Below are 16601 nucleotides of genomic sequence, written 5' to 3'. Positions count from 1 at the left end.
ATACAGTAAGTGGTTCCGTATTTGAGAGAGAGAGAGAGAGAGAGAGAGAGAGAGAGAGAGAGAGAGAGAGAGAGAGAGAGAGAGAGAGAGAGAGAGAGAGAGAGAGCCTATCTGCTATGGCGCATCAAATAGATGAATAGATAAATATTCCATTTATAAAAATAGATAGAAAAAAAAGCAAAAGAATTATCCAACTATAAACATGATTCTTAATATATTCTATTTTAATTGTTCATTACTTCTCTTGTAGGGTATTTAATTCATTATTAAATCTTCTCACTGAGCTATTTTCCCCGTTGGGGCCCCTGGGCTTATAGCATTCTGCTTCTCCAACTAGGGTTGTAGTAGCAAGTAATAATAATAATAATAATAATAATAATAATAATAATAATAATAATAATAATACATGGGCTTCGTTAGTTCGTTCGTTTTAGATTACCCTACCTTATGTAAGACACGGGCTCTTGCGTTGGCAGCACATATGAAAAATTAAATGAGCTGTACGTGATATATAATGGACGGATAATGTCTCTCTTTACATTATGATTTTTGTTGTTGTTATTGTCATCATGAGCCTTATCCTCATACAACCAGGACCAAGAGTTGAAAGATTGGACTGCTATAAGTCAATGGGTCCAAATAGAACAAGCAGAGAGTAAGATTAAATGTAATATAAAGTACAGAAGAAAAAAATATGATAGAAACAACAAAGAAAAGTAAATACGACAACGAAATGATGGTTATCAATTTTGACAACAATGAGCTTTTTCCCCTCTCGTTGTGTTGACCCACACAAATTCTGGAAAAACTAAAGTACTACATTGAAGTTTTCAATTAATTATCATAAAATTCCACTTATCTACCTTTTTTTTAATGTCTATTCAATAAAAAAAAAATCTTCATTTATAAAAAGAAGAATTCAAACACATTTTTTTAAATGTTAAAAGCAAGTGTTAAAGAATATGAATCTTATAAAAAACTTATAAAATAAAAAAACATTTAATTAGGACGTCAGTATAACAAACTAATTTCTGTTATAAAATCAATTTAACGTCATTAATGAAAAATCTAACTTTTCAATTATATGAACATCTGTAGCACTGGTTTAGGTTCAATTCTCTACCAAATAACAAATCCTGAGACAAAAACTTACTAATCAGAAACAAGCGATGGGGCAATGATGTCAAGATTAATGTCAGCTAGAGAAAGTACTAATTTTACCTTGAAATTTTCGCATTATATGGTAAGTTTGCAAATGTTTGTGCAACTTAGTAAGAGAGTAAGTTGGAGGCAGAATATTTTCTAGAGAAGTCCTGTTCTTCAGATATAATGTTTTCTTTATTATCATCATCATCATCATCATCCTTATTATTATTATTATCATTATCATTATTATTATTATTATTATTATTATTATTATTATTATTATTACTAGTGTACGCGACTCTCCAAAAATGACTGCTAAATATTCCGATAGATATGCACGCACACGCACAGATTCAACCCTTCCCCCAATCCCACCTGAGTATGGCTACTCCCCCCCCCCCCTCCCCTCCGAAGGGACGGAAGAGACCGAGTATTTGTACGTCTTGCAATGCCGCTCAGCGTGACAGGAAAGATATCTATCTATATATATATATATATATATATATATAATATATATATATATATATATATATATATATATATATATATATATATATATATATATATATATATATATATAGACAGATACTTGTTCTTTATTATATAGGGGAGATTATTATTACTATTACTATCATCAACATCATCATCATCATTATTATTATTATTATTATAAACCAAGCTACAATTCCGGTTGTAAAAACTATACTTACAAGCCCAAGGGCTCTAACAGTAAATTAAGCCCAGTGAAGAAAGGAAACAATAACCAGCGAATAATCTATATCTTTCAGACTGCCTGGAATATTCATTAACGAAGGCCAATAAAAAAGTACACATCAGTGACTCATTACTGATGGACATCTACCCGTACCAACCACATCCCAACTCAACTTTAACCTGGAAAGAAGTGAATGGAAGTTCGCCTACTTCTCCAGAGGTAACGACTTCCAGCCAAGGACAAGATGCTGCTATTCCTTGGGAAGCATCGGCGTTCATTGAGGATTCCAGAGGCAGCTGGTGCAACCTGACCATTTCCGAAAACTCCATTAAGGTCTTCTGTTCCAGCGGCGCCTCTGGAAATCATAGCAGTGACTCTGCGCCTCTATTTGCCATGGAGCGTTGGAAGAAAATCTTGCTTCAGTTTAATCCACAGGTAAAAATTACTAACTTTAATTTCTCTCATAGCGGTTGTGTTTCTTGTCAAATTAAAACGTGCAATTTCGATTCTTGTTTCAGCTCTCTTGTGCAAATATGAACATTACAAATGCAAATATGCTAACAGGTTAACATATTCTTTTCTCTTTATTTAAATGGTTTTCACAATCAGCGCATTTAAACTAAAACCATGTACGAAAAGAAAATATATGTTCGTGCATAACGCACACAAAATTATATATACTGTATATATATATATATATATATATATATATATATATATATATATATATATATATATATATATATACTTAGATTTTTTAATTTGTATATATATATATATATATATATTATATATATATATATACATATATATATGTGTGTGTGTATGTGTGTGTGTGAATACATATCATGAATATATTCAGAATTATCCATTCAATGCTGTCTCATTTTACACTGCCTTTGTATTTGAAAAAAAAAAATATATGAAATTCTAACATTTTCGTGCAAAGTAATGTAAATATTTGTCTAAAAAATGAACCCTGTTTAATGATCATATACATGAAGTAAGAAAGCAAAAATCTTGAATTCAAACCGTTAGAGTACACAAGAAATATTTGGTTAATCTTCACCAGGGTTGTTACAGCATGAACATTTGAATTCAAACGTGTTGTATTGGACATGATGGTATTTGCAAATTTCTAGCTTCAAGTTATAAGATGTCTCCAGAAAAGGTGAAAGGATTGAATGGACTTTCAAGGTGTTGTGATTTGGCAATGGACTTGTCAATTTTTTTTTTTTTTTTTTTTTTTTTTTTTTGGACTGAAAATCTTATTTATAAGTAGATAACTAATTAACTACGGTTAATGGCATTCTATGTAACTTTTGTTCTATATACTGTAAGTTTAATTATGAAGAACCAATTACCTGAATATAAAGCCAATACAACTTTCCAAACCTATTTGTACCTTCTAATAATAAGTTAGGAATGGTGGGGGGGGACTGAAAATCTTATTCATAACTAGATAATTAATTAACTACTGTTAATGGCATCTTGATACTTTAAGTTTACGTTTGAAGAACCAATTACCTGAATATCAAAACCATTATAACTTTCCAAAACTCTATTTATACCTTCTAATAATAAGTTAGGAATGGTTCTAGGTGTTTTCTTAGGCATCATTAATACATCAGCTGCTGTGTCAACTTGCATTATAACTGGTTTACCATTTATTATCACTTCTACCAATACATGTTTCTTTGCGTCTTTGTTGACAAAATTTATACGAAATGCAAAATCATTTTCCGACCTATCCTGATTACCATGAACATTTTCTGCATTATTCTCCTGATTTTATTATCAACTGCAGCATTTCTTTTCTTTACATAAATATTTTCCGCATTATTCTCCTGATTTTAGTATCAATTGCGGCATATCTTTTCTTTTCATGAACATTTTCTGCATTATTCTCCTGATTTTATCATCAACTGCAGCATTTCTTTTCTTTACATAAATATTTTCCGCATTATTCTCCTGATTTTAGTATCAATTGCGGCATATCTTTTCTTTTCATGAACATTTTCCGAATTATTCTCCTGATTTTATTATTAACTGCAGCATATCTTTTCTTTTCATAAATATTTTCCGCATTATTCTCCTGATTTTAGTATCAATTGCTGCATACCTTTTCTTTTCATAAATATTTTCCGCATTATTCTCCTGATTTTAGTATCAATTGCTGCATACCTTTTCTTTTCATAAATATTTTCCGCATTATTCTCCTGATTTTAGTATCAATTGCTGCATATCTTTTCTTTTCATAAATATTTTCCGCATTATTCTCCTGATCTATAGCATCAATTGCTGCATATCTTTTCTTTTCATAAATATTTTCCGCATTATTCTCCTGATCTATAGCATCAATTGCTGCATATCTTTTCTTTTCATAAATATTTTCCGCATTATTCTCCTGATCTATAGCATCAATTGCTGCATATCTTTTCTTTTCATAAATATTTTCCGCATTATTCTCCTGATCTATAGCATCAACTGCTGCATATCTTTTCTTTTCATAAATATTTTCCGCATTATTCTCCTGATTTTAGTATCAATTGCAGCATATCTTTTCTTTTCATGAACATCTTCCGCATTATTCTCTCCTGATTTTAGTATCAATTGCACCATTTCTTTTCTTTACATGAACCTTTTCCGCATTATTCTCCTGATCTCTAGTATCAACTGCTGCATTTAAGAAATCTAAAAATATTTTTTCATATATTTCAGTCGAATAACACCAGACGGTTGGAGGGAACGAACAATACAAAGGTTGAACTATCAGGAACAGCCGAAATGTCTTCTTCTCCTTCATACGGCATAGGACTACAGGGGCATAAAAATTACCTCTTTGTCATTGAGGATGCAAACCATCACGCGACCTTTAACCTTACGATGGGCTGATGTCCAATCCGGTTTGAGTGTTATCTACAACTGCTGGGATGGTAAGACTCAAGCGGCCATATGCATTCAAAATATTCTTCAAGTCTTATTCTTTCAGGGATAACTGTATTATTATTATTATTATTATTATAATCATTATTATCATTACTAGCCAAGCTACAACCCTAGTTGGAAAAGCAAGATGCTATAAGCACAAGGACCCCAATAGGGAAAAATAGCCCAGTGAGGAAAGGAAATATGGAAATAAATAAATGATGAGAATAGATTTACAATAAATACCTTCTAAAACAGTAACAACGTCAAAACAGATATTATTATTATTATTATTATTATTATTATTAGCCAACCTACAACCCTAGTTGGAAAAGCAAGATGCCATATGCCCAAGGGCTCCAATAGGGAAAAATAGCCCAGTGAGGAAAGGAAATAAAGGAAATAAATAAATGATGAGAACAAATTTACAATAAATTATTCTAAAAACAGTAACAACGTCAAAACAGAAAATGTGTACTCTAATATTACATGGTTCAAAAACATTCAGTTCTTGTTGTTATCGTAGCTAAATTTTAAGAGTTTGCGTTATGTATTCAACCATGTCTGTTTAGTTTATGCTTTTGTTTGTTTGAATATGAGCAACTTTACACAAAAACTAATGTACCGATTTGATCAAACTTGGCACACATGTTGAGTATGACCCAAAGATGACTCTGTAACATTATAAAGTACATCAAGAGTATAAGTACGCAGTATTGCTTTAAAAATAATTGTAGTGTTAGTTAATGCCAACTATTTTGTTAGTTTTTTTTTTTTCTTCTTTTTTTTTGGCGGGGGGGGGGGGTGGATATTACGTAAAACCTACAGAACCAATTTCAACAAAACTTGGTGGACATGTGGGGTATGACCCAAGGACAAATTCACTACAATTTGAAGAAAATACAGAGAAGTACAAGTACGCAGTAGAGTCAAGATTGCTTGGCGTGGTAAACGACAGACTCTACACTACAGAGTGGACCACATCTCTCTCTCTCTCTCTCTCTCTCTCTCTCTCTCTCATACACACACACATATCCATTTCCACTTTTTTCTACATTTCCCTACGTTTATCTCTATAGCTATTGCACTGCATGACGTAACATCCTTTATATTTCTCATTTTCTAATCAGTAAACTCGGTTACTATTATTCATCAAGAAGATTTTTAGTTTACATTCTTTATGGTTTTAGATATCACTATTTGCGAACAATAAATACTTTGCACCTTATTTCTTTATTTGTAACTTTTTGGTGTTTAGGCCCCTTTTGTGCCTACAGAAATATTTCCACTGGTCTTACTAAAACATTTGCTTAATTTATGGTAGAATCAAGTTAACTTGAGACTTAAATACAACATCAGCTCTAGAAGTAATTCCATATAAGTATTAGCTCGTTAACCTAATTAGTTACATATAAGAAAAAATTTCTGAGTACATCATGTATTGAAAGAAAATCTTTAAATTGAAAATCTATATTCGAATGAAAAAAATCAAGAAACGTAGTAATCTGTGAAATAAAGAAATTAATATTTTTTTTTTTCATATTTTAAGCTGATCTATTCAGTCACATAAATAATTATAAAATTACGCAAAGCTTTGAAAACTGAGCATGCTCATGTATCTTAACATACTTGCGTCCATATTCATATTTTTTGTTTACAAATTATAAGTTTGCGTGAAAAACAACTATGAATTTGAGTCTCCTTAATCCTGTTGTTGATGTTTACACCTAGCGCTCATCTTCGCAAAATCCGTGGAATACTAAGCAATTTTAAAATAAGACTGACGTGAGTAGTCAGATAGAGGACGTGGTTGCGCAGTTGCAATATAAGAAAATAAGCGTTGATCTTTATCCTGCTATATTACCTCATCTTTGCAGACTGCATATGATCGAAGGTAATGCTTATCAGCCTCAACAACTTGCATTTTTCTTTTCTTTTTACGGCAGCATCCAATGACTTTAGCATTAGCCTGTGTCAAATTAAAGAATGAATGATTATTCGTCTCTACTGGCTACTTCCAATCGTATTTGCAAGAATTGCGAAACTGAATTTTCCTTTAAGGGTTGTGGTGGCCTATGGGATACGTACATGCCTGGCGATCTCTCGGACTAGGGTTCGAATCACACTCGAGCTCGATAGTTTCTTATAGTGTCTGCAACCTCACCATCCTTGTGAGCTAAGGATGAGGGTTTGGGGGAGCTTATAGGTCTACCTGCTGAATCATCAGCAGCCATTGCCTAGCCCTCCCTAGTCCTAGCTTGGGTGAATAGGGGATTTAAGCGGCGATCTTACGTATATATGGTCACTCTCTAGGGCATTGTCCTGCTAGCTAGGGCATTGTCCCCTGTCCCTTCCCTCTGCCATTCACGAGCGGTCTTTAAACAAACCACTCGTGCATTTGCAATATGAATCCGAATATAGAGGCTGCCAAACAGAGAGTTTATCTTTTCGGACCAAAGTCTTTTTATAGTTTATATATGAAATATCTGTTTTAATACTGTTAATGTTTTTAAAAGTACTTTATTTCAATTGTTCCTTACTTCTTATATCGTTTATTTATTTATTTCCTCGCTGGACTATTTTTCCCTGTTGAAGCCTTTGGTCTTATAGCATCTTGCTTTTCCAACTGGGTTGCAGCTTAACTAGTAATAATAATAATAATAATAATAATAATAATAATAATAATAATAACAACAACAAAAAACAATAATAATAATAATAATAATAATAATAATAATATTAATAATATTAATAATAATAATAACAATTAATTTCTCTGCATGCAATATCCGATTGGGGATCCAGAATATATTCATCCACATACTAACTGTTGCAGGTTGCATCCGGTCGACGAGACTGAATAAGATCGCTGGAAGTCACCCATTCTACTTCTTGAAGAAAAAAGGCTTCAGAGGAATCAACATCACTTTCTCAGTCCTGGGAGACATGAGCCGGTATCAAGTCCTCACACCGGACGACTTTGCCTCCTTCGGCGTGAGCCGATGGATTCCAATCTCCTTGAGAAGAGAGTCGACTTCTCTTAAGGTACTTATAAAAGAGTTTGAGTCTATTACTCTTACGGTTTATAGAAATTTGGGGAGTATTGAACGTCTAAATAAAAATATCGATTGACTTTTAGCAGGACTAATTTTTATTATTATTATTATTATTATTATTATTATTATTATTATTATTATTATTATTATTTCTATTATCATTATTACAAGCTTAGCTATAACCCAAGTTGGAAAAGCAGGATACTAAAAGACCAAGAGCTCCAACGGGGAAAAATACCCCAGTGAGGAAAGGAAATTAATAAAGGACAGGATGGTGACATTAAATGTGTGTGGATATGCATACACTGTGCTTGAGTGTTTGCGTATGTACGTGAATGGAAGTTCGTGTGGGTCTGCTTGCAAGTCTGTGTGTATATGGGTGTGAGTGCGTGTATGTGATGGGTATACAGGGGGGGGGGGAGTTACGTGTGTATGTGGGTGTGCGGTAACAGACTTTACCCTAGTTTTTATAAAACTTATCTAGAGATTATCAGATTCACAATAAAGAAACGTATTGTTTTTTTTTTTTTTTTTTTTTTTGTTCAATGTAAACAAAGTATTAAAAGTTATTTTACCTGAATTGCCCCTCTAACGTCAGTCAATTATTTTCATATTCTATTTTACTGTAATTAACATCTACTCCCCTACCCCTTCTCACCCCCAACTCCACTCTCTCTCTCTCTCTCTCTCTCTCTCTCTCTCTCTAAGAAAACGTAAAAGCATCTTCCCTACTTCTCTTACTGCAGGTGTCTCTCTCTCTCTCTCTCTCTCTCTCTCTCTCTCTATAAGAAAACGTAAAAGCATCTTCCCTACTTCTCTTACTGCAGGTGTTCTCTCTCTCTCTCTCTCTCTCTCTCTCTCTCTCTCTCTAAGAAAACTTAAAAAGCATCTTTCCTACTTCTCTTACTGTAGATATGTTCTCTCTCTCTCTCTCTCTCTCTCTCTCTCTCTCTAAGAAAACAAAAAAAGCATCTTTCCTACTTCTCTTACTGCAGGTGTTTCTCTCTCTCTCTCTCTCTCTCTCTCTCTCTCTAAGAAAACATAAAAAGCATCTTTCCTACTTCTCTTACTGCAGGTGTTTCTCTCTCTCTCTCTCTCTCTCTCTCTCTCTCTCTGTAAGAAAACTTAAAAAGCATCTTCCCTACTTCTCTTACTGCAGGTCTCTCTCTCTCTCTCTCTCTCTCTCTCTGTAAGAAAACTTGAAAAGCATCTCTCCTACTTCTCTTACTGCAGGTGTTTCTCTCTCTCTCTCTCTCTCTCTCTCTCTCTCTCTAAGAAAACTTAAAAAGCATCTTTCCTACTTCTCTTACTGTAGATGTGTTCTCTCTCTCTCTCTCTCTCTCTCTCTCTCTCTAAGAAAACAAAAAAAGCATCTTTCCTACTTCTCTTACTGCAGGTGTTTCTCTCTCTCTCTCTCTCTCTCTCTCTCTCTAAGAAAACATAAAAAGCATCTTTCCTACTTCTCTTACTGCAGGTGTTTCTCTCTCTCTCTCTCTCTCTCTCTCTCTCTCTCTGTAAGAAAACTTAAAAAGCATCTTCCCTACTTCTCTTACTGCAGGTCTCTCTCTCTCTCTCTCTCTCTCTCTCTCTCTATCTCTCTCTCTGTAAGAAAACTTGAAAAGCATCTCTCCTACTTCTCTTACTGCAGGTGTTTCTCTCTCTCTCTCTCTCTCTCTCTCTCTCTCTCTCTCTGTAAGAAAACTTAAAAAGCATCTTCCCTACTTCTCTTACTGCAGGTCTCTCTCTCTCTCTCTCTCTCTCTCTCTCTCTCTGTAAGAAAACTTGAAAAGCATCTCCCTACTTCTCTTACTGCAGGTCTCTCTCTCTCTCTCTCTCTCTCTCTCTCTCTCTCTGTAAGAAAACTTGAAAAGCATCTCTCCTACTTCTCTTACTGCATTACTGCAGGTGTTTCTCTCTCTCTCTCTCTCTCTCTCTCTCTCTCTCTCTCTGTAAGAAAACTTAAAAAGCATCTTCCCTACTTCTCTTACTGCAGGTCTCTCTCTCTCTCTCTCTCTCTCTCTCTCTCTGTAAGAAAACTTGAAAAGCATCTCTCCTACTTCTCTTACTGCAGGTGTCTCTCTCTCTCTCTCTCTCTCTCTCTCTGTAAGAAAACTTAAAAAGCATCTTCCCTACTTCTCTTACTGCAGGTCTCTCTCTCTCTCTCTCTCTCTCTCTCTCTCTCTGTAAGAAAACTTGAAAAAGCATCTCTCCTACTTCTCTTACTGCAGGTCTCTCTCTCTCTCTCTCTCTCTCTCTCTCTCTCTGTAAGAAAACTTAAAAAGCATCTTCCCTACTTCTCTTACTGCAGGTCTCTCTCTCTCTCTCTCTCTCTCTCTCTCTCTCTGTAAGAAAACTTGAAAAGCATCTCTCCTACTTCTCTTACTGCTGGTCTCTCTCTCTCTCTCTCTCTCTCTCTCTGTAAGAAAACTTAAAAAGCATCTTCCCTACTTCTCTTACTGCAGGTCTCTCTCTCTCTCTCTCTCTCTCTCTCTGTCTCTCTCTCTCTCTCTCTCTCTCTGTAAGAAAACTTGAAAAGCATCTCTCCTACTTCTCTTACTGCAGGTCTCTCTCTCTCTCTCTCTCTCTCTCTCTCTCTGTAAGAAAACTTAAAAAGCATCTTCCCTACTTCTCTTACTGCAGGTCTCTCTCTCTCTCTCTCTCTCTCTCTCTCTGTAAGAAAACTTGAAAAGCATCTCTCCTACTTCTCTTACTGCAGGTCTCTCTCTCTCTCTCTCTCTCTCTCTCTCTCTCTGTAAGAAAACTTGAAAAGCATCTCTCCTACTTCTCTTACTGCAGGTGTCTCTCTCTCTCTCTCTCTCTCTCTCTCTCTCTGTAAGAAAACTTAAAAAGCATCTTCCCTACTTCTCTTACTGCAGGTCTCTCTCTCTCTCTCTCTCTCTCTCTCTCTCTGTAAGAAAACTTGAAAAGCATCTCTCCTACTTCTCTTACTGCAGGTCTCTCTCTCTCTCTCTCTCTCTCTCTCTCTCTGTAAGAAAACTTAAAAAGCATCTTCCCTACTTCTCTTACTGCAGGTCTCTCTCTCTCTCTCTCTCTCTCTCTCTCTCTCTCTCTAAGAAAACTTGAAAAGAATCTCTCCCTACTTTCTCTTACTGCAGGTGTTCATTGGATATGACGAAATCAAGGAAATAACTAAAATAAATTCAACGATCGTCACCGAAATGGAGGTTGACCTAATGGGCGAGGGGAGCGTGACCTGGTGTGACCTGACTACCACTTGTGAGTATAACTCTGATGCTCTAGAGTCTAGACAGTCTAGAGACTGCTATTTCTAGAATCTACAGGCTCAGAAGCAAACTTAAAATCCACCAATTTACAGTATTTTAACGTATATTTTTATCAGTATGAGCCATTTAAATAATTGTGTTGATATTATCATTATCATTATTATTATTACTATTATTACTATTATTATTATTATTATTATTATTATTATTATTATTATTATTACTTGCAAAGCTACAACCCTAGTTGGAAAAGCAGGATGCTATAAGCCCAGGGGCCCCAACAGGGAAATTAGCCCTGTGAGGAAAGGAAACAAGGAAAAATAAAATATATTAAGAACAGTAACAACATTGAAATAAACATTTCCTATATAAACTATAAAAACTTTAACAAAACAAGAGGAAGAGAATTAAGATAGAATAGTTATAAAGATAGCGCCATAATTTCCAAGAAAAGCAAATATTAGTGCAAGGTAAAATTAAAATGATTTGTCTTTTGATGGGTGTATGAAATGAAAGGTGATGAAATAATCCCCATGTTAAGGTGTTCAAATCCAAATTGGGCATTATTTTCCGCTTTTTAATTATAATTCCCTTTATTAAGATACACTGTTAAAAAAAAAAACCCTAAATTCAATTGGAAATTCTCCGTAAAAATATACTGTTCTCAGCCGTATTTCAGTAAAATACAGGCGACCGTAATTTTTACCCTACTTTGTTATTATCTTTTACGAGTTTGTGACCGTAATATCATTCCTTTACGTCAATATATCCGTTTTTAAAACGGGAAACGCCTGGCAACATTTATTCCAGGTTTTCACTGTTTTTTTTTAACAGTGCATAATAAAATTTGAAAGAGAAGGAATAACTAATTTCATACAAGATGTATTTACTTTCAGCTTCAAACGGACTTTTAATAGCAGTTTGGACGTTCGCCTTCGGATGCTTCCTTTTAGCCATCTACTCTATAGCGACGACGGTCAAATCCTACAAAACTCTCGAGGAATGGAAGACAAACAAAGAAATGGGCATCAAAGTTAATGTTCTACCACCTCTTGAAAACGAATACCAGGTACTGAGAACTCCCCAGTCCCAGCGTAAAGATCGTGTTTAGAAAAAGCTCACACGAGTCAGTAAACAGCGCTTACGACACTGCTTCGTTATTGCAAGATATCAAAAGAACGAAGACTAACATCAACGACGCTCTCGAACCTGGTCCCAGTATTAACTTGGCTACAGACGAAGGGAGAACCTCCTGCATCGTCATACCAGAGGCGCCGCCCGACGAAGATAACTCTGACTTGATAAGCACCTGCAGCACGGACCTGCCCATCGCCATTAGCTGCGAGAACAACTTCGACCTGGACAGCGTGTCCAGCATCGAACTGCCCAGAGCCGTCAGGACCAGAGGAAACGATAGAAGGTCCAGCTCATCGAGCGATACAGCGTCATCAACGATGATCAATGATGCGTATTCTAATGTGCCTTCCGGGATGAACAATCGTACAAAGGCTAATGATGGTTTTGCCGTTAATGTGAGGAAACGATTAAGCCAGTTAGCGATGTTCCCAAGCTTGCAGAATACGTATAGCCAAAAGGATCTGTTGGATGAACCTAATTAATAGGGGAAAATTTCGCAAGATATTGGTTTTTTTTATCAAAAGAAATAACAGACTGAAAATTTTCAATATATATATATATATATATATATGTATATATATATATATATATATGTATACACCTCCTAATATCTGGATTCTCTCTACCTCGGGACCAGAGACCCAAGATGGAATCAAATATACGATAATAGCTTCTGGTCGGATCGTAAAGTTGATTCCACCTTGAGTCTCTGATCCCAAGGTAGAGAGGATCCAGATATTAAGAAGTGTGTATATATAATACATATATATATATATATATATAGAGAGAGAGAGAGAGAGAGAGAGAGAGAGAGAGATATATATATATATATATGTATATCTATATATATACATGTATATATATATATATATATATACAGTATATATATATATAGATATAGATATAGGTGTGTGTACTATATAAGCATATATGCACGTATATCCAAAGTTATTTAATGTTACCTCATATATTTGTTTGTAAAAATGAAACTTTGAATTATTGCTCACATCATAACGACAATTTATACGCTTTTGTAAAAAAAAAAAAAAAACATAAACAAACATTTTTTTTTCTATTATTCCTGTATTGACTTCTATCAGTGCCTTCCGTAGTTTACGAATAATTAAATATAAATATTCTTAAGACAAGAATGCTTTCATTTTGTCCTATATATGCTCTGACCACCACTCCTTTTAGTTAGTAGACAGTTATTATTATTATTATTATTATTATTATTATTATTATTATTAGTAGTAGTAGTAGTAGTAGTAGTAGTATTGTTATTATTATTATCATTATTATTACTGTCATCATCATCATCATCATCATCATTATTATTATTATTATTATTATTATTATTATTAACCAAGCTACAGCCCTAGCTGGGAAAGCAGTATGCTGTAAACCCAAGGGCTCCACCATGGAAAAATAATCCCTTTGAACTGGTCGTGAAGATCAACTCTATTTGCTATCAAAATCAAAGATATAGCTTCCTATCAAACTTAATAATACATTCCTCAGTAGAACTTTAAAAGTTCAAACTCGCAGCAAATGTTTTTATATTGAGCAGGCTTGCATAAGTCCTTTTATAGTTTATAAATTAAATATCTATTTTAATGTTGTTAAGGTTTTTAAAATATTTTATTTTAATTCTAATTACTTTTTATATCGTTTATTTATCTCCTTATTTCCTTTCCTCACTGGGCTATTTTTCCCTGTTTGAGCCCTTGGGCTTATAGCATCTTGCTTTTCCAACTAGGGTTGTAGCTTAGCTAGTAATAATAATAATAATAATTATTTAAAGGATGACCTAGGTCACGTATGCAAGAATTGCCAGAGGAGTATTTAATCACGTGACTTCTCACAACATTTATCCGACTTTTGAAAGCAATAGCACATCCATGAGAGAAACGTGGGTTTAATAATGTTTATCGTACATCTCGTGCTACTTGCTCGCTTTAATGGTTATAATTCGTCTTATTAATATTCTATTTTGATTGTTCATTACTTACCTTGTAGTGTTTATTCCCTTATATCCCTTCCTCACTGGGCTATTTTATCCTGTTGGAGCCCTTAGGCTTATAGCCTCTTGCTTTTCCAACTGTAGCTTAGCTGATAATAACAATAATAATAATAATAATAATAATAATAATAATAATAATAATAATAATAATAATTATTATTATTACCATTATTATTATTATTATTATTATTATTATTATTATTATTATTATTATCACTGTTGTTGTTGTTTCGCGTCTTGAACCACAAGATTCAACTGGTATTTATCAATTTAGAAATTTCTTTCTTAGTTTATTTGTTTTACTAATTTGCTTGTCCATCTATCCATTACAAAAAAGATTTCAAAATCCTTGCCTCCCCAGCTTCCGAGTCAAAGATTTCGTGAAACCTGGACACCCAAAAAACTCTCTAACCCCCTTGAGTTTTGAAGACGGGGGCCCTACCCTGGGGTTGGTATTGTGGCCCCCTGCCCTGGGGATGGTATTGAGGGCCCCTTCCCTGGAGCTGGTATTGGGGGTTCGTTCCATGGGATTGGTATTGCGAGCCCCTCCCCTGGGGCTGATATTAGGGCTCCCTCCCCTGGGGGTGGTATTGAGGGCCCCTCCCCTGGAGTTGGTATTGAGGGTCCTTCCCATGGGGTTGGTATTGGGGGCCCCTCCCTTGGGGTTGGTATTGGGGGCCCCTCCCTTGGGGTTGGTATTGAGGGCCCATACCATTGGGTTCATACTGGGGGCACCTCGCCTTGTGTTGGTATTGGGGGCCCCTCACCTTGGGTTGGTATTGGGAACCCCTCTCCAGGGGTTGGCCTTGGGTGCTCCTAAATCGTAGCCCCCCCCTCCCCCTCATGATTTATTCAGACCTAAACCATTCACCGTAATGGGCAAGAGTGAGGGGCGGGTTAATTTCTCGTCTAATTTCCCCTTTTTATACATCAATGCTGTTGATTTGCCGTGCGCCCTCTATTGGCCCCAGTCACGAAGGCAGAAAAAAAGGAAACAACTAAAAACGAGGGCAAATAAATACCGTCTCATCTGGCTTGACGGAATGTGCTCATAAAACGAGGTGTTACTCATGGGAACTTAGTCCAAAATTCCTCTGCCATAGGTGTGCCAGGAAGATATTCTGATTTCTTTGACACGTCAAATAGAAATTTCCAATTTAAAGGGGATCATGATGTTAATGAAGAGCAGCGCACTGCAATAAGGTGTCATTATGGTTACTATGTATATGTTCCTTTTTACCTCATCCAACGAAGTTGGAAGGAGGTTATGTTTTACCCATTATTTGTATGTTTGTTTGTGTGTTTGTGTTTTTTTTTTTTGTGTGTGTGTGTGTGTGTGTGTGAACAGCTTCCTGGCCACAATATTAATCGTAGTGTAATGAAACTTGCACGGATTAACTGTTATGTAAAAAGCTGGAATGATTAAATTTTAGAAGGTTAAGGTCAAATGTCAAGGTCACGGTCAAGCAAAATATCCAATTCACGTAATCAGCCATAAGTTTGGAATTCGTTACCACGGAGATTCTAAATTGGTTCATATTTGAGTGTATGAAAATCCACGCCAGTTAATACATGTTAAGTTTGAAGGTCAAGGTTGAGTCCAAGGTCATGGTTAAGCAAAAGGTCAAATTCCGGTCATCAACCATACAGGCACAATTTTCATCGTAAAGTAATGAAACTTGCAGGGATTTTTAACTGTTATGTAAAGAGCTGGAAATGATTAAATTTTGGAAGTCAAGGTCACGGACGAGCAAAGCCTCCAAAAATTAGTCCGAAAGGTCGAGAAATAAGCTGCACTGGCGGAGGTCAGCGCTCTACTGAGTGCCCCTCTCGTTTGGTATATGTGATATCAACATATTAACTTTCCATACTATTCTTTTTCATTTAAAAGTAAAATCTAGAATTATTTAGTTTACACACACACACACACACACACCCACACACACATACATATATATATATATATATATATATATATATATATATATATATATATATATATATATATATATATTAGCAGTAGTAGTAGTAGTAGTAGTAGTAGTAGTAGTAGCCAAGCTAAAACCCTAGTTGGAAAAGCAAGACGCTATAAGCCCAAGGGCTCCAATATGGAAAAAAGGCCCAGTGAGGAAAGGAAATAAGGAAATAAATAAATGATGAGAACAAATTAACAATAAATCATTCTAAACACAGTAACAACGTCCAAATAGAAATGTCATATATAAAAAGTAGTAGTAATAGCTAAGCTGAAACCCTATTTGGAAAACCATGATGCTATAATTCATGCCGAATGTCTCTAACAGTAAAAAAAGCCCAGTGAGGAAATAAGAAAATGGGTAGACACTGAAGCG

The 16601-nt window shown here is 35.1% G+C and overlaps 2 protein-coding genes across 2 annotated transcripts in view; one reads left to right on the top strand and one right to left on the bottom strand.

Moving 5' to 3' along the window:
- The window catches only part of LOC137649777 (uncharacterized), a 14135-nt gene extending 1373 nt beyond the window's left edge, over window positions 1–12762 (top strand). The window contains exons 2-6 of the mRNA XM_068382726.1: window positions 1935–2296; window positions 4583–4797; window positions 7626–7834; window positions 10962–11082; window positions 11987–12762. Coding sequence (XP_068238827.1) covers window positions 4716–4797; window positions 7626–7834; window positions 10962–11082; window positions 11987–12201 — 627 coding nt within the window. The 5' untranslated portion in view covers window positions 1935–2296; window positions 4583–4715 and the 3' untranslated portion in view covers window positions 12202–12762. The remainder of the gene's footprint in view (window positions 1–1934; window positions 2297–4582; window positions 4798–7625; window positions 7835–10961; window positions 11083–11986) is intronic.
- LOC137650217 (neuron navigator 3-like) overlaps window positions 1–16601 on the bottom strand; it is a 1066036-nt gene that overhangs the window by 900738 nt on the left and 148697 nt on the right. The window lies entirely within an intron of this gene.

The sequence above is a fragment of the Palaemon carinicauda genome, chromosome 11 (assembly GCF_036898095.1).
Source record: "Palaemon carinicauda isolate YSFRI2023 chromosome 11, ASM3689809v2, whole genome shotgun sequence".
In the NCBI taxonomy this organism is placed as follows: Eukaryota; Metazoa; Arthropoda; class Malacostraca; order Decapoda; family Palaemonidae; genus Palaemon; species Palaemon carinicauda.
Note: the sequence above shows the minus strand (reverse complement) of the source record. Positions and strands in the feature narration are given on the sequence as shown.